The sequence below is a fragment of the Arachis duranensis genome, chromosome 9 (assembly GCF_000817695.3).
Source record: "Arachis duranensis cultivar V14167 chromosome 9, aradu.V14167.gnm2.J7QH, whole genome shotgun sequence".
Lineage (NCBI taxonomy): Eukaryota > Viridiplantae > Streptophyta > Magnoliopsida > Fabales > Fabaceae > Arachis > Arachis duranensis.
The window spans coordinates 109,911,800-109,929,267 of NC_029780.3; the positions used below are offsets into that span (position 1 = coordinate 109,911,800).

Here is a 17,468-nt window from a genome sequence, read left to right on the forward strand (position 1 = left end):
AGGGCCGCGTTGTTATTTTCCAATGGTTAGGGGGCGCCAGGTCAATTTTGTAAATGGTTAGGGACCGGGGAGGGGTTTTACTCTTTTATATATTACGAATAAATAGATTTGGTTCCACCATTTGCAAAACAAAGACGTGTCTTTGCTTAGCTGCTTTGTACTTGGATGGATGAAAGATCAGCATTTTCTAAACGGGACCTAATGAACCTATCTAGTTATCTTTGACTTTATTCAAAATATTAATCTAAGTTTACACTGGGCTGTTAAATCTGTGTCATCTATCATAAAATATTATTCTTTTTAGGCAGTGGGCGGCTCCGACTTTTCCGACATCTGAAAAGAAAAGTTTTAAATTATAACTACCAACCGACAAAGTTTTTTACTGTTTAGTTTCTCGATAAACCTGTAAACGGGATTTGCTTGCCATGGATGAATCATAAAGCATAGTGATGTACAATGAATAATAAGGAAATCAATAGCATATTTAACAACAGATTCTCAAATAACCATCTTCTGTCCCAATGAGAAACAATCGAGAGAATGGAAGTATACTAATACTTGATAATGCTGACAAGCTCCTCATTCCATTGTTATCTGAAACATAGAGCTTCTGGGGAATGATATGATGCTGTCCATCCTGTGTCATTCATGAAAACCATACGCATCATCATTATAAAAATTCGCAAGGAGAGACCTTTCATATAAATGCAGAGTATAATATAACTAATGCAAGAATGATATAACAAAAGCAAGAAACAGCAGGATTGTTTTGACATCTAAAGAAGCTGCTAGACAAGCAAAATAAAGATATGCATTCATACTATTTCATTGGCAGATTTAGGCAAGGAGAGAAGGCCAATCCTATTCCGGGAAATCGAAATAACATCTTGGCCCCATATGGCGAAACTGGATATGCCATCTGAAGGACCTCTGAAAATAATGGGCTGCGATGGCAAATTCCTGCAAAGTTAATAAAATTGATGAGCAACACCATATGTGGACGGACAAGATAAATGAAAGAAAGGAATAACTTTATGACAAGACTGCAATGAATTGAAGGTGATAACTCACATTCTTAAATCCCAGACTCTTAAAGTTCTGTCAAGAGAGCTGGATACGAGCATGTGATCCTCGGGTGCTGCCAACTTCAAATAAAGTTATTGATGAAGTATTGTGCAAAATCAAATAGGGAGTTCTCTAATATTTTGAACATAATCAAAATGAACATACTTTTGTTACATATCCATCATGAGCTCGCCAAGAGGAAATGACATTTCCACTCTTTGCATCAAATAATTTACAATGACCAGAACTTAGTCCAGCTGCAATAAAAGATGGCAAAGTGGAAATTCCACCTGCATGCATCCTGTCAGATCCAGAGGAACAAATGGAAGAAATAAGAGAAGGGAAACTAGATTCGTTAGATTCTCCTCTCCACATATGAAGCTTTTGGCCTCGAGCAACATCAATAAACCTGTAAGGTAGAGGAAATAAATCAGAAGTTGGGGTGCATCAACATATTTTCTAATGTATATGCAATTGAAATGTTATGTAACAGTTAATTTCACCTGAGTGAACCATTTCCAGTGCCAACCGCAAGTGTTTCAGCCGCGTCTAATAGATGCATGCAAGTATAAAGGCTTGAATCAAATGTACTAGACAATATTCCATTTGACAGTGTATTCAAATTGAGCATGTTTGCCTGGTCAATGTTAATTTTTGATGCGGCGGATAGATCACTTGTAGTATGGGCAGGATCTGTTTGGGACTCTTCAAATACTGATATTTGCTTCCCTGTTTGACTATTCCAAATATGAACTGTTCCATCACAAGACGCCACTCTTCCACTAGATGATAAGATGCAAATATTGTTCACAACCTAAAATTTGAGATAAACAATAAATATGAAGAACAATATATTAATTAGACGTATTTCATTACACTAGTTACTAATACACCCACTCAGTATCATTTTCAGAAATATATGGAGAACCAAACCTCCTCATGTCCATAATAGCCAGAAAGACAGTTAGTTCGGCTTAGTTCCCACTTTTGAATAGTTCCTTTATACCCTTGACCAATTCCTGCAGTGAAAACAGTACTTTCATCTTGATCAACAGCTAGAGACCTCACTGCTCCATGATTTGCACGTATAGAGTATATAACAGATGCTCTGATCTTCCATGGAAGGTCATCTTTCTGAACCCCCACCCGCCCAAGAAATTCAGGTCCATCCCATACGGTGGCGGGGCTGGGGAACCAAAACCAGGGTTCTTGGTTAAATTGGTATGGTGTGTCTTCTTGCGTTGCTACTTGACTCTGACTGCGTTTAAAATATTGTCTCTGAGGAATCAAGTTCTTAGCACTTCTACTTCCTTGGGATTGTGGAATTGACCATCCAACGCCATTAAGCAACAGCTTTGCCGGAGTGTATTCAGAGGTGGAACCCTGGCCAAATGTGGATCTTCTACCAATAAAATTTTCTGAACTACCTTTTGATGATTCTCCTGCACATTCCCACTGAACAATGACCAGTTTAGATTAAGCAAATAAGAAAGAATATGTGGTTACAGCATCACATCGACAAAAACACATATATCAAACTTATATGGGGAGAAAGAAAAGATAGAAAACTTACCTTCCAATTATGCTGGCGTAGAAGAAATTGTTCAAGTTGTAACCATGTAGCACAACATTGACGAAGTTTCTCTATCCCAAGAAGAGAGGCAAACGAAGGATAGAGAACCAACCTGAAAATAAACCAAAAGATTGTACATCTATAAAAATTTAACGAAGTAAAAAGCAAACAAGAATACAATTTACAGTGGGAATTAATTGCACTTTTGATGACACCTTAACTTTTTGATCCATTTGTAACCACCATCCTTTCACTTTACAAAATTAAATTTTTGTGTGCGTGTATGCGCACACCATATAAACCCAAAACGAAAAAAAGATTTGTTCTCATGGTTTCAGGTGCATGAGTATAGTATTTGAGACTCTGGAATGAAAGATCTGCCTCGGCCAAATTTGAAGACCTGCTGTCTCCTAGGCTGAGGTTGAGTTATGACTGAAGAACATTATTGGTATTTCAAATATGTTCTATCAATAAGAAAAGCTCATTGCACGTGCTTCTCAAATTTTGAGTTAATTACTCGCTCTTGTGACAGACTGACAGGTGGGGCACATCAAGATGGAACTGCAATTGAGTAAAAGAAATCGAGGTAGTATGGTTCACTTGATGGTTGTAGTGAGTGTGAATATACACAAGGACGCTCTAGGACCAAATTCAAGAAATCTACTGACTGCTATTATCAACTTGTTTTAGTTAAGCATTTTAAACAATGAATTTTGCTTTTATTTGGGATCTCGACGGATTTTGTTTGACATAAACCATAATGTGACTCAAAAAAAATTTTGTTTTCTCTTGCATGATTTGCTTCTCTTCAACTTCCCTTAAATATCATTCTACTTTCTCCTCAACTAGAGGCTAGATTTCTAGTTCCTCTCTCTAGATAGCCAGCGGATTAATTTCCCCAGCATAAAATAAATCTTAGACTAAAAAGCAGATTTGTCACTCACACTAGATCCATTCGGCTTTCAATTTGCAAGTCCCCACTAATTTTTAGTTTGGCAACCTTCAAATTTCTGGTAACAGTAGTTGAATCCTTAGAAAGTTGCTGGAAAGCAAGCTCATCAAATAGTTCTTTAAGCTTTGGTAGAATATGCAATACTGTCAAATCTGCCCCAATTCGCTGACATATTGCAAAGAGAGTAGTAGCAGCAACCTGAGAAATTTAAAAACTAAGTGATTGGCAAATGGATGAGATGCATGCTGGAAATGAAATGGAGCAGAAATCAACACATTATCAGGAAAGAATTTGAAATGCAACTAAGGGGAATTGCAAACAAACAATTTGGAAGAAGTGTCTCCCTAGAGCAAAGAAGTCTGTTTTATGTGCAATGCTCCATCACAACATCCATGAGCCAAGGTACAAACTCCAATCCCTCACACCATAACTCTATTTGTACTGTTCCCAGAAACAATGCATTAACAAAATCTATTATGCTAATGTAAAAACCGTAATATTCCTTGGTGACTTGTGTGAATTGTGATCCAGTATAAATAGTGAAAAGTCCTAATTGGAAAGGAAGATATAACAAGTGTAGAGCCATTTAACCAAGGAATGAGTAATGGAATTAAAACAAACCAATGGGTAATTTGAAGAACCTGAAGCACGGCAATGTCCATATGTTTCTGCATAAGAACCCTGATGAGTACACAATTTTGGTCCTGTGTATTTACATCAAATTCAATAATTCATGTTTATACAATACTTTCTGGCAGTTAAAAGCATTTTGCAGAAACGAAAATCATACTTCAAACAGCTCCTTTACAATAATCTCTTCTGTCAAGTAAGGTAAAAGGCCATCTAATGTCATCACGCAATCAATAAGTGCTAAAGCACTCCAACTCTGGACAGGATCAGGCTTGTTCATGCTTGACATATCAACGAACGAGCGAACAACATTTTTTAGTAATGGTAGCATCTGTTTCACAATAAAGGATTCTCCAAAAATGCCACCTGAGAAGTCCGAAAATGAGAGAGGCTTACAAACTGAAGATCTCAGTATGAAAAGATAGAAACTATGAAGGCAAATTAACTACGAATACCAAGTCTGACCAGCACATCAATGCCATCAGCACAAAGTCCTTTACCAAAACAGTAAAAAAGAGGCAAGATTGTCTGATTCAATAAAAAAAGGTCAGTGAAACAATAATTACTGAACTGAGGTGGGTGCGTATAGACTAATAAAGGAGTGCATAGTCTCGACTATTGATGCAAAACAAATTAACCTGGTGGATGGTAATAGGTACTCCAAGCTCCTCACTAGAACCAACTAGAAGGACAGATGCAGATGCAGCTGAACTTTTATCCAGAGAATTATACAAGTTTGATAAAACCAATGGGTGAATAGTTTCCAGGTATACTTGTTTACCAACTCGGTTCCATATTTCACGTACAAATGAATCTTGTAAAAGGGAAACTTTTAAATGTAAATGACCTGTTGTCTGCAAAAGAGACATCTAAATAAGAAGTCCACATAGATTACAAAGGAAAAGAAAAATATAATTCTCCTTACTACTAAATTCGAAAGATGAATTTCAGAACTAGCCTGCAAAATTTTCTGTATGGTTGGCAAGATTAATTTCTTCACTGCTTTCTCTTTTAAGCATCTCATAAATTCTTTCAGTAGTATATATGCCCATTCAGCTTCAGCATCATTCACAGTACTCAATACAAGTGGTAAGCAATAAGTAGCGCACATTTCAGCTGCGAATGAGCCCATTTCTCTGAGAGCTCCCTTCTTTGCAAGATTTGTGGCATATCGAAGGCGGGTCTCATCCTTAGCAACAAGCTGAAGTGGGGCAAGAAACGTGTAGGAGGACTTTATTGTCTTTGGAAAATAAGGTGATTCCAGAAGAAATTTGGCTGAAGGCCTCCTGCATAGCACAATATTAATAGATCAATAGCAAGACAGAGACAATGATTCACAAAAGTTAACATCTAATCAAGCTCAAACACAGGCATCCAATTGCATATTAGTACATGTGTGCAGACACAGATACCTCATCCAATCCTTTTGTATGCATGCTTCAACAAGTAACCTAACATAAGGAGGAAGTTCACAAAGAGATCCTGGTAAGGTCCCATCTTCCAAGTACATCGCATATGAGGTTGAATCAAAGAGGGGAATAGAAAGATGAAGTTCTGCTAAGAGACAACCAACAGAAAAAATGTCCCTAGCAACATCTTCAGAGCTAACTTTTGAGCAAGACAATTTTTCCCTCCAAAGCAAATAGTCTGGATATCCTGACGAGCTGTCATCTTCTTCCTTCATATGCTGAATCAAAGAAATCAGATTCATTTTATATGGCAGCAAGTAGTTTCTGTCAGGCAAAGATAATTTGCATATGCTTTTGTTAATTGACTGCCTTGTTGGATCTCCCTGTGTTTGATTTAATGGACACTGATAACAAGAATTCAAATGCCTAGCATGCTCAGAAAATGCAGATGCTTGCTCTAGTTCTTGTAGATAAGCAGCATCAGACAGGAGAGATGTCTCTCGCAGTATTTCATTTTCCTGGCTCCAAACTTTAGCATATTTATTGGTGGCATAACGACGTGCGGTTGAAGTGGCAAGACGAATGGGGTGAGGTCGTGTAAAGAGCTGACGACGTCCTGTTGACCTTGGCATCGTAGGTTCTGATATAGGAAGCATAACATTCTTAGCAGCAATAGCTGCTTGCCCAGACATTTTGTACCCAAAGGTTATATCTATCCATTGATGGAGTTGAAAAGAAACTCTATTACTTTCTAATGCCCAACGATGCAATTTAATGAAATCCTCTGGAGTCTCAGCCCAAGAAGGTACAGCCAAATCAGCCATTCCATCATGAATTGATCTAAATATTTGGGCATCACAATAGAACTCTGGAATGCACTCATCTGGGGTCCATTGATAGAGCCTCTGCATTGTGGAAGGATATTCGTTAGGTTCATAAACTGAACGAACAGCCATTCGGAGTACACTCAAAGGCAGCCTTCTTGCTTTATAACTGCACACAGCCAGTTCAGAGAGGCATTCATCTGACACATGATGAGGTATTTCAGATGTTGAATAGGTGAAATCCAACTGTTCATCACCTTTCGCTAAGCGCCATTTGCTCTTGCTCAAGTCTCGCCATCCTGCATCACAATTATCATCAGGTTTGGTGCTAAAATCAATTACCCAAGGCATTACTGGATGAAATGTATGGTCTCCCCACCTTCTGCCTGCTAATCTGTTTAAGATAAGTAAATATTCAAAATTACTCAACTCTCCTTTCCACCAATGATGGAAGCTAGAATGCCAATCTATTGATGGTGAAAGCTTTAAATCAGCATAAAGACCATTATAATGGCAACCACTATTGTAACAACTAATTTTTGCAGGGCTTGAATTAACGTCTTCACTCTTTTGTAAAGTTGAATTAAATTCCAATGTAGGTTCATTCCATAATCTCAGCCAAGACCATAATGAGTCAGTCAACATGATATTGGATGGGCATACGTTGCCATGAGAAACCCCTAGACCGTGAAGGTATACCAATGCTGAGAGCAGCTGATATATAAGAAATCCTCTATGCCAGTCAGACTTAAAGGCACTGGGGTTAAAATGCAGAATATTCTCGAGATTGTATGGAGTCTTTGGAAGCACCATATTAACATGATCAGATGATTTAAAAAATGCAAGGACAGGGGCTATGTTTGGATGCCTCAAGGAGCCGGGAAATGTGTCCTCCTGAAACGATGGCAAGCCAATTAAGCTAAGGAAATTTGTGCTGTCCCTTCCTGAAGCTTTCCCTTCAATCCAGATATCAAGTGAATCCAACACATGATCTTCCATTAACCCAGACAAGAAATCAGTGGCAACCTCTTGGATGGTAGAAAATGAAGAAACTCCCACTCGGGCAATGGGGGCCAGTGAAGTGATTATCCTGAAGCAAGAAAACTTTCCAGAATGACTACAACTTGTGCTCATGGGAGATGCTCTTTTGGTTTCAGCATCTGATGATGAAGCCATTCCACCATTTTGCACATTAGGACCACATTGGCTTGTGCCAGTATCAGGATCACTACTCCTAGTTCCTTCATTACTATCCAAAATATACTCATTTCTGCAGACAGAACAATAATAGCAAATCACAAATCACAAATCACAAATAAAACCGCCATCATTTAAACAATAAAATTAAAATTCAGAAATAGAGAAGAATTGTACACATAATTGGAGAAACAATTGCTGTGACGAGAGCGCGTGTACTGCAATATAAATTGACCGGATGAAGCTTCACTGCCAGCTGTACCAGAAATCTGATTATCCGAAAACAAAAAAGAGAGATTAAGAAAAATGAACAAAAGAATGATCTGAAATTTCTCAGAGAGAGAGAGAGAGAGAGACTTGGACAACGGCGGAAGAACCGAAAGGGAAAGGGGAAGAGGAAATGCCATAATTGAACAAGAGTTGGTCGGAGAAATCGGAGTTGATTCGAAGCTGGAGGCAGTCGAAGCAGTAACAACAGTGTTGCTCCATGACGAACTCGCTCAGCTCAACTGAGTCAACTCAGCGAGTTCACTCCATTAACAGTGGTTTCTTCACGCATACTCAATACTCATGCTCCAACCGCCATCAAGTAAGTACCAACGTTGCAGCTGAAACCTCGCGACTCCAACTCCTTCCCTTTCAAGTAAATAGTCTTCATATGTAAGGTTATTTCAGTCATTCTAAATGTACTGTGTTAAATTATGACAAGGTATTATTCGGTATTATATAAAATATGGCTATATTATCTTTCAGTATAATTTTTTTTAAAATTTGTAACTAAATTCTTTTATTTTTTTAAAAATAACACATTTAATTTTATGATAAAGTAATATGTTTAAATTTCTCAAGAGTATTCTCACTTGTTCCCTGAAAATATCATTTTTTGTCTTATTATGAAGAGAGGTGATTAATTCGTTTGGTCGTAATCAGTAGTCTACCTTTTACTTTCTCAATTAGAATTCTCTCAAGGAATGGCCTTATAATCATAGCGTGTTTTTATTTAGAAAACTTGTTTGATAATCAAAATTTTAAAATTTAGTACGAAATTTGTTGGAATCCCGTTTATTTGGATCAAGTAAATTACCTATCATTATTTCGAATAGAAATAGAAAAAAAATTGAAATCATGTCTTCAATCTTTTCTAAACTTAAATCAAAGCCAAAAGTGCTCCTATTAACGCTATTAGCTGTTAAATTCTTAGTAAATTAACGACTAAATACTTATTTTGGTCCTGAGATTCACGAAATATTTAATTTGGTTCCCAAAATTTAAAATTACCTATGCTAATCCTCTAAATTTAAGTTTGGGTACCAATATAGTCCATCGACTTTTTCCAACGATAACTAGACGAACGAAGTGTTGAGATGGCACCTTCCCTGCTATAGTTCCTCGACTTTTTTCGACGATAACTAGGCAAACGAAATGCTGAGATGACACCCTCCCTGTCACGCTAGATGATGAGTAAATAATATCATTTATCCATGGCGCCCACACAGATCAGAAATGAAGAATAGTGGAGGTAGAGAAGAAGAAGAATATTTTATTTTGGGTCTCCATCGTTTCTTCTCCCTTCGTATATAAAGCGACGATATTTATGACTTGTTTGAATGCCAAAGGTAAACAACGTCGTTTCCTCGTCATCCAGCGTGACAGAGAGGGTGTCATCTCAGCATTTCGTTTGTCTAATCATCGCTAGAAAGAATCGAGGAACTACATTGGTGTCCGAACTTAAATCTAAAGGACCAATATAGATAGTTTTAAATTTCAAAGACTAAAATGAGTAATCGTGTAAATCTCAAAGACCAAAACGAGGATTTAGTACTAAATTAGCATTGAATTCGAAGGAATCATTTGTATTATTAGAATTGCCGAATGTCACTCCAATCATTCAACAAACCATAACCTACAGATGGAATAATAATAATAATAATAATAATATAATAATAAGCAGAAGCATAGCCGCATATGGTATAAATTCTATAAATCCATTGAAACGAAAACTAAAGAATCTAACATTGCTGTGAATTATCATAATACACAAGTCACAGACTTTCTGTGAAAGTGAAAACAGTGGTCACAAAGAACACAACACTGTTGCTAAATAAATAAAGAAGGAAGCCATAATGTTAAGGAGGAGGAGGGGAGGCTTAAACGCGGTTGTAGGCCACGGACTTGCTGAAAAGGCGCCTGATGTATATGACCTGCAGTGCACTAACACCAGCCAACAGAAGGTACTCTCCTACGGTGTAAAATATAACACGCTTTCGTGTGCTCTCATTCGCTACCAAACGCAAAAGGAAGTTGAATCAGTATAATCATGTAGCTCAAGTTCAGTTTCTATCTATGTAATTAACTAATTATCACTTTCTTGATTCTAACTGGCAAAAAATGGGGCAAAAGCAAGGTATACACAAGTCTGAGAAACTAGATACCTAAAAGATAGATTTCGCCCGATAACAAAGGTGCTAGATTAAGAAATCAAAACTACTTACTGTGGCGATGCCTTGCATCACGAGCTTTCAAGTACTTTTGCTCAGCTGTAACAGATTCTAGTGCCTCTCTGAGCTCAGCGATTTTTACATTAATTGGGTCCAAATGCTCTGCAAATCATCAACAAAAATTCCATGAAAATCATAATGACGTTACCGCTTATGCCTAAACATATGGATATACCACAAAAACCTCCTTATGCAGAGAACATACCATCTTTGGCAAGATCATGCTCAGATGGAATATGACCAACATGGATGTAGAAAGAAACAGTCTCAGGTGTTGAGTGAGGGTTGTGAAAACAGAATTTATACATTCCATGTGTCGGGGCTTTAAATTGGAACTTGTCACCAGAGGTCCCCTTGATATTTTGGACTGTATTACCAGCAGGAGATGTCACCTGCAGATAACTGAAAAATTAGCATATCTGAAAGTCAAAAGTTACAAAACAATAAGCAAATTTGGGCAGCCATTCTGACTGCTAATGGCTGCTAAACCACAATGGATTCATACAAATAAATAAACAAAGATGTCTGCCAATCAAACCCTTAAAATGCCACTATATTAGCACGCATCGTTTAGACTGCATGCAGAGTTTTACAAAGGGCCTCCAACAGACCACCAGCTTCTAAAGGGAAAGATCAAGCTTCAAGGTATTACACTTACGCCGTACTATTCCATGACTAACCTTTTACTCTATGTTATTCATCCTAAAGCCTGACCTTGCAATAAATTCTCTATATCCTTTTGAAAGGGTGGGAAGAACAAATTTAGTGCATGTTTGAAAAGCCAGTGGGAACTGCCTAAGACTCACTGGTGATTATTTAACATCAAAGGGGGTGTTCAAATTTTGAACCTTGACACATGGAAATTTCATTAGAGGCTTCCAAATTTCAACATATTTTTTCCGATATAAAAAAAATGCAACTTAACAGAAGACGCAAAACAAGCCAAATAACACGAGTTAGTATAAATTGCTTTCATCAGGCTAAACAAAAACAAATCCATTCCCTTAAAATTGTTAATCAGTTCTAAAAAGCACCTCCATGGGCACCTAGACTTCAAACCTGTATCAGTAATCAGTATCACGGTATGTGTATTCTAATTGACCTTCATTATAATTACAGCAAAATCTATCTACAAAACGCTATCAAATGCTAAACATCTGAAAAGCCATTGAACTGTTGCAATTTACAACTATATCAAACTATGAGTCCTAATTTTGTGACTGTATTCAGAGAGCCCTAATAAACAAAAACAAATCCATTCCCTTAAATTGTTAATCAGTTCTAAAAAGCACCTCCATGGGCACCACCTAGACTTCAAACCTGTATCAGTATCATGGTATGTGTATTCTAATTGACCTTCATTATAATTATAGCAAAATCTATTTACAAAACCCTATCAAATGCTAAACATCTGAAAAGCCATTGAACTGTTGCAATTTACAACTATTTCAAACTATGAGTCCTAATTTTGTGACTATATTCAGAGAGCCCTAATAAACGCAATAGAAGCCAAACAAATTTTCAATTTTCCCCTCGCCCCAGAGGATACAAAATCCTAATAACTTCACAATTCAACCAACTAGCAACAAATTCACAGCAAGTAACTGGATCAGAATGAGGCCCTAAACCCCAAAACTGCAACAAATACATATATTAAAAAATATATATATATTTCATGAACCCATGACAGGGAATTGAGGTAACACTCACCGTGAAATCGATACCAGGGTGATCAGAGCCCCAGAAAATATCGTGGTCGACGACAACAAAGTTCCCCGAAATAGTGTCACCCTCATAAAGCACATACTCGTAGACGCACTCGACGTCGTTTACCGTCACCGATAGCGACTCAATGCCGCTAAAGAAGCTCATCATCAAACACGCCAAAACCATCCACATCTTCGAGCTTCTCTTCCACTGCGTTTGCTCCATATCTTTCCCCCTCTTATTTATTTTTGGGAATTTTGTCTTCTGAAATCAAATTGCGATAAATTCGATGCAGTGGGCAAGTGAGAGGTGGTACCCAGATCTTAAAGTCAAAAACTTTGACAAGGTGTTGAGTACTTTCTTCGTTTCAGGTCTCTGCTAGTCCAACGCAACAAAACGGCACCGCCGTGGGTGGCTTCACGGATTTGATTGAGGTGTCGTTTATGAGAGCTTACGTATAAATACTACTATTTTAAAAAACTACCATTTAAATTTAAAAATTGTATTAGATATTAATATTATTATTTTTTATAAATCAAAAATTTAAAAAATTATTTTTAAAATTTTTTAAACGGACTCTAAATAAGATTTAAATTTAAAAATATTTTAATTAAATAACAGAATTTCAGTTTTATCAATTTAAACTATCATGATCTGATAAATATTTTTATTTACATATTATTATAAAAAATCAATTGATAGATATATTAGTGAGCGATTGAATATATAGTAAAAAATATTATTAAACTTAAAGTTATATTTTTTTTATATTTTAGTTATTTTTTAAATAATATTTAAAAAATATAGTTTAATAATAAAAAATATTACTTTAATTTTAATAATATTTTTTAAACCATCATATATTTATGATACCGTAATAAAGTTATATTAAAATGATTCATTCTAAATTAAGTCAAATCCTAATTAACAATATAGCATTAGGTTATGCTGTTGTCTAATATGAAATCAAATTCATTGTAGTAATAATAATCTTAAAATAATTTTCTGAATTTCGTGTACGTCAATGTAAAATTACTAACTATTTAAAATCTTAATTTTCATAATGGATTAGAGATTAAAGCTTAAAATCTATGTCTCTCAAGTCTCAACATTAAAAAAAAAAAAAAGAAGCAATTTCCACCTATAATGCTCGAAGCAATACAATTTTTTGTGGTTGGTGATTATGATTGACAACCAAACTGGACAATTAAACAATTGATGAAATCAACCTACGAATAACACATTGTTTTCTAATTAGATACTTAAATAGGAACATCTCTTTAATGTCTTCAACTTGCATCTTAAGCAGCACCAAAGCTCAATAGCAATTAAAAATGGAGAAGACCAAGATTCATGTTCCCAGAATAAAACTCGGTAGCCAAGGCTTAGAGGTAATTTTTTGCTATGATCCCATCTACAAATGCCTATAAGAGCCAAACAAGTTCATGTTCATCATCCAACGTTGTTATAGAAGAGTTTAATCAACTTTATTGAAGGAAGATTGTGTCTTTTCAGTTGATCCTTTTGATCTCAGATATCATTCATAGTAGGACTTTGCACTAAGTAGTAAGCGTATCATGGTTTTGGCAGAAGTTGATATCTAGTAGCTTTTACCAAAAACATTTGTGTTCCTTTTAATGCAAATCTTTGGTTTAGTATTTGTGAGAGAATAAGAACTCATTGTAATATTCGTTTATGGATTGCAGGTTTCTAGGTTGGGGTTTGGATGTGGAGGGCTATCTGGAATTTACAATGCCCCCCTTTCCCATGAAGAGGGATGTTCAATTATTAAGCAAGTATTCAATAAAGGTGTCACCTTCTTTGACACGTCAGATCTTTATGGGGATAATCATGATAATGAAATCATGGTTGGCAAGGTAACCACACTATATAAGTAATTAATCTTAGCTTGTTTGTTCTGGTTCCAAACAAAGTCTAGTAGTTTGGTTAACATCTGATTCACAAAATAGATCCCTCTTTAGAACTTGCAAATAGAATTTGGTGTAGGAAAACAAAAGTTGGAAGATTAACATTTGATTCATATATATTGATTATTGAAGATTCCTTTACTTCTGTCCTTAGGCCTTAAAAGAGTTGCCTCGCGAAAAAGTTCAGTTGGCTACAAAATTTGGTGTCATTAACAATGGTGGGATGAATTTTGAAGTAAAGGGTAGCCCTGAATATGTGCGGAAATGCTGCGAAGCTAGCCTTAAGCGACTTGATGTCCAGTATATCGATTTGTACTATCAACATAGAGTTGACACTTCAGTGCCAATAGAAGACACTGTAAGTACTTAATGGTTTCGCTTCTATTATCTCTTGTTTGTTATGCAAGTTACATGCCTTTCAAGGAAGAACTTTATGACTATCTATGGTTAGTTATATGCTTTAAAATATGAGCTTTGTGATTGTGAAAAAGATTGGGGAGCTGAAAAGGCTGGTAAATGAAGGGAAGATAAAATATATTGGGCTATCAGAGGCTAATGTTGACACAATAAGAAGAGCACATGCGGTTCATCCTATTACTGCTTTGCAAATGGAGTATTCTTTATGGAGCCGTGACATTGAAGAAACTATAATTCCACTATGCAGGTAGTTAGCAAGAATAACATCATCATTCTTCTGTTGATTAATATTCTCACTAATCATGATTATACTATACTACTCCAAGTTGATATGATGCTATGTTTTCTTTCTCTTTCAAATGTTGTATTTATAGTATATATTGCTATACTCTAACTAAGAAGCATTGTGCACTTGCAGAGAACTAGGAATCGGAATAGTGGCGTATAGCCCTCTTGGTCGTGGCTTTTTCGCTGGTAAAGCAGTGGTTGAGTCCCTTCCTAATCAGAGCTTGCTGGTATGTAACTACTAACTAGTGATAAACAAGTGCATAATACCATAATCTTCTCTAGTATGATGGATTCTGTAACAGGCTACGCATCCAAGGTTCAGTGACGAGAATCTGGAAAAGAACAAGCCATTTTATAAAAGAGTTGATGAGTTGGCTTCTAAACATTCATGCACTCCATCTCAACTAGCTCTATCATGGCTTATTCATCAGGGAAATGACATAATCCCAATCCCAGGTAGACACTTCACTTGTTAACAAATTCTGTCAACTTAATTTTTATTTACACAAAAGGGATAATTGCTTTGTCATATATTTGATGTGATGTCATAGGAACTACTAAACTGAGGAACTTTGAGAACAACATTGGATCTTTGGGTGTAAAGCTTACAGAACAAGATTTGAGGGAAATTTCTGATACTGTTCCTGCCAATGAAATTGCTGGGGAACAAGAGTATAGTACTTTAGAAAAATACTCTTGGAAATTTGCAACTACACCCTTACCACCAAAGTAATTCTGCTGATAAAATGTTGCAAGTGTTGTGTTATGCATTGATTTGTGCTGTATTTGTATTCAATTCGACCACTATGTTTATCTCAACAAACTAGCCTGTGGGATACCCCCAAGAATGGTTTATAATAATTAATGTGACAGCAAGTAAGCAAATAAGAATATAAAGATTTTACCCATGCTGTCAATATATTCAAAATAAGTTTTTTTTATTACTATTGCAGTTGTTTCAAATTTGATTAGTTTCCAATTGCCATGTGTTAGTCTAATGGAGGATAAACGATAAATCTCTAATTATAAGTTGATAAAAATATGCCAAAAAGGATTATGATTTTGTATAGAGATTTTGTATAGATTTATAACAAATAAAACTTGTGGTTTGTACTTAGACAAGAAGCACCTCTGGTGAAATTGAAACAATAAGTGGCAACAAATTGTTGTTTCAAAGATGAGTTTGGAAACCAAAAAAATAAAAATAAAAAGGACATTTAATTTCTTGTAGTGGCTGATTAATTATAATATGCAACGTGCCAACTACCAAACCACAGCAAATGTACTTGGTAGTACCTAGAAGCCTATGGAACCTTCTGGTATTTACCAAGAAACAGTAACAACTAATTGAGGTAGTGCAATGCTCCAAGTCTCCAAAATCATTGCAACCTCAGAATCAGAATCAGTGAGTATCACTCTCTGGTTCTGATGGAAGCCACGTCTATTGCTTTTAGCATGTGTGGACAATGGAACCCACGTGAACCAATGAACTTTATGACCCCTTCTATGCCATGACGTGGAACCTAAATATCCACCACTACACTTACCCCCTTAACTCTATATAACCAACCTTCATTCAACACTCTTCCATCATCTCAAGAGTGCAATTTGATACACACTAAGAACCTTTCTGCGGTTTCACTCACAAGGTTATTAGTAACATACCAATCTAGCAATGGCTGTTTCATCTTATGCTATGCAATCTATCCTTGCAAGCCCTATGACCCGCACTCCTAGCAGGTCAAGGGTGAACCAATTTGGTGTTCCTGCTCTTTACATGCCTAACATGAGAAGGAATGCTAGCCTTAGTGTTCGATCCATGGCTGAGGTAAGTAGTGGTTGCATTTATGTGTTGTGGTTTCATGCTAGCTAGCTTTAATATGATCATTTAATATGATATAATGGCATATGAATCATTGGTTTTCTTTTTGGCAATTGCAGGAAGAGCAGAAAGAACAATCAACTGAACCTACAAGCCCAGTTACACCACCACCACCAAAGCCTCAGCCTCGTTCACCAAAGGTGAGTATCATACCCTTAACAATTTAACAAATATAAAGTGTATCATAAAATTGGTTGTTAGAATCCTTTATTGACATGAATGATGTGTTTATGTGCAAATGGCAGATGAGCACAAAGTTCAGTGATGTGTTGGCATTCAGTGGGCCAGCACCTGAGAGGATCAATGGAAGGCTTGCAATGATTGGATTTGTAGCAGCATTAGCAGTGGAACTATCCAACGGTCAAGATTTGTTGTCACAGATATCCAATGGTGGGATCCCATGGTTCTTGGGGACTAGTGTGGTGCTGTCCCTTGCTTCATTGATCCCACTGTTTCAAGGTGTTAGTGTTGAGTCAAAATCTGGTGGATTCATGTCCTCAGATGCTGAGCTTTGGAATGGTAGATTTGCCATGTTGGGCTTGATTGCTCTTGCTTTCACCGAGTATGTTAAGGGTGGTACCCTTGTGTAATCATTTTTAAGCCTCCTGTATTCTTATATTACCTTTTATCTTATGTTATGTATGTATAGAATTTTATAAAGGATTTTTCTGAGATAAATTCATGATCATAATTTCCCTTAAAAGGAAAATTTCAATACGATGAGTAATCGATTATCCTTGTTGCACTTTGGAATAAAGGACACAATTACAAATATCTTGGTTTAAGAACTTGGAAGCAGACAATAATAGTGATCCAAATAGACCCAAGATAAAGGAAAAATTGTACAAATATGTGACAGTTTAAATTCATTAGAAAATTGTGCAAGCTGTCTCATTCATCCATTTGAATTCTTCCAATATGCATTCTCATCCGTTCATTTCTCCGTCTTTCTCAACTAATATGCTTGCTGAAGTTGGCATTTTGTGAAAACAATAAATTATTATCATCATCATCATTATTATTATCCATAAAAGGCAAGAAAATATTACCTTTCTCATGAATGGATTTTAATCTTTTAACCTTGCCATTTTAGGTACA

The 17,468-nt window shown here is 36.2% G+C and overlaps 4 protein-coding genes across 5 annotated transcripts; 2 read left to right on the forward strand and 2 right to left on the reverse strand.

The window, feature by feature from the left end:
* Positions 1-398: 398 nt before the first annotated feature.
* On the reverse strand, positions 399-8,263 carry LOC107467005 (protein GFS12). Of its 2 annotated transcripts, XM_016086007.3 has the most exons (16): positions 8,008-8,263; positions 7,828-7,919; positions 5,633-7,723; positions 5,179-5,506; positions 4,859-5,074; positions 4,676-4,748; positions 4,381-4,586; positions 4,232-4,294; positions 3,583-3,788; positions 2,639-2,750; positions 1,999-2,520; positions 1,569-1,879; positions 1,231-1,474; positions 1,072-1,145; positions 822-960; positions 399-637 (listed from the first exon to the last, which is right to left on the reverse strand). In XM_016086007.3, the coding sequence occupies exons 1-16, from the start codon at positions 8,137-8,139 to the stop codon at positions 485-487; spliced, it is 4,962 nt and encodes a 1,653-aa protein (XP_015941493.1). In that variant the 5' UTR covers positions 8,140-8,263; the 3' UTR covers positions 399-484. The 2 variants fall into 2 exon arrangements, with proteins under 2 accessions (XP_015941493.1, XP_052109657.1); XM_052253697.1 differs by lacking the exon at positions 399-637 and having other exon boundaries at positions 1,072-1,138.
* A 1,353-nt stretch (positions 8,264-9,616) lies between these two features.
* LOC107467073 (transmembrane emp24 domain-containing protein p24beta3) lies at positions 9,617-12,284 on the reverse strand. The gene is made up of 4 exons (XM_016086105.3): positions 11,859-12,284; positions 10,354-10,540; positions 10,143-10,250; positions 9,617-9,931 (listed from the first exon to the last, which is right to left on the reverse strand). Exons 1-4 carry the CDS (start codon positions 12,078-12,080, stop codon positions 9,798-9,800), a joined length of 651 nt encoding a protein of 216 aa, XP_015941591.1. The 5' UTR covers positions 12,081-12,284; the 3' UTR covers positions 9,617-9,797.
* Positions 12,285-13,089: 805 nt separating this feature from the next.
* LOC107467084 (perakine reductase) lies at positions 13,090-15,396 on the forward strand. The gene is made up of 7 exons (XM_016086116.3): positions 13,090-13,246; positions 13,562-13,732; positions 13,938-14,141; positions 14,275-14,447; positions 14,619-14,715; positions 14,791-14,944; positions 15,040-15,396. The coding sequence occupies exons 1-7, from the start codon at positions 13,190-13,192 to the stop codon at positions 15,219-15,221; spliced, it is 1,038 nt and encodes a 345-aa protein (XP_015941602.1). The 5' UTR covers positions 13,090-13,189; the 3' UTR covers positions 15,222-15,396.
* A 672-nt stretch (positions 15,397-16,068) lies between these two features.
* Positions 16,069-17,048, forward strand: LOC107467070 (early light-induced protein, chloroplastic). Its single transcript, XM_016086102.3, has 3 exons — positions 16,069-16,316; positions 16,430-16,510; positions 16,616-17,048. Exons 1-3 carry the CDS (start codon positions 16,164-16,166, stop codon positions 16,958-16,960), a joined length of 579 nt encoding a protein of 192 aa, XP_015941588.1. The 5' UTR covers positions 16,069-16,163; the 3' UTR covers positions 16,961-17,048.
* The last annotated feature ends 420 nt before the right edge of the window (positions 17,049-17,468 follow it).

Excerpts from the sequence above, each read along its gene's own strand:
- LOC107467070 (XM_016086102.3), top strand. The coding sequence starts at position 16,164 with ATGGCTGTTTCATCTTATGCTATGCAATCTATCCTTGCAAGCCCTATG. Across the intron at positions 16,317-16,429 it reads GTGTTCGATCCATGGCTGAG|GAAGAGCAGAAAGAACAATC; the intron begins GTAAGTAGTGGT and ends TGGCAATTGCAG. Across the intron at positions 16,511-16,615 it reads CTCAGCCTCGTTCACCAAAG|ATGAGCACAAAGTTCAGTGA; the intron begins GTGAGTATCATA and ends TGCAAATGGCAG.
- LOC107467073 (XM_016086105.3), bottom strand. The coding sequence starts at position 12,080 with ATGGAGCAAACGCAGTGGAAGAGAAGCTCGAAGATGTGGATGGTTTTG. Across the intron at positions 10,541-11,858 it reads ACCCTGGTATCGATTTCACG|GTGACATCTCCTGCTGGTAA; the intron begins GTGAGTGTTACC and ends AGTTATCTGCAG. Across the intron at positions 9,932-10,142 it reads TGATGCAAGGCATCGCCACA|CGAATGAGAGCACACGAAAG; the intron begins GTAAGTAGTTTT and ends TGCGTTTGGTAG.
- LOC107467084 (XM_016086116.3), top strand. The coding sequence starts at position 13,190 with ATGGAGAAGACCAAGATTCATGTTCCCAGAATAAAACTCGGTAGCCAA. Across the intron at positions 13,247-13,561 it reads TCGGTAGCCAAGGCTTAGAG|GTTTCTAGGTTGGGGTTTGG; the intron begins GTAATTTTTTGC and ends TATGGATTGCAG. Across the intron at positions 14,716-14,790 it reads TTCCTAATCAGAGCTTGCTG|GCTACGCATCCAAGGTTCAG; the intron begins GTATGTAACTAC and ends ATTCTGTAACAG.
- LOC107467005 (XM_016086007.3), bottom strand. The coding sequence starts at position 8,139 with ATGGAGCAACACTGTTGTTACTGCTTCGACTGCCTCCAGCTTCGAATC. Across the intron at positions 7,724-7,827 it reads AATTGTTTCTCCAATTATGT|AAATGAGTATATTTTGGATA; the intron begins GTACAATTCTTC and ends TTCTGTCTGCAG. Across the intron at positions 2,521-2,638 it reads TACGCCAGCATAATTGGAAG|TGGGAATGTGCAGGAGAATC; the intron begins GTAAGTTTTCTA and ends GTCATTGTTCAG.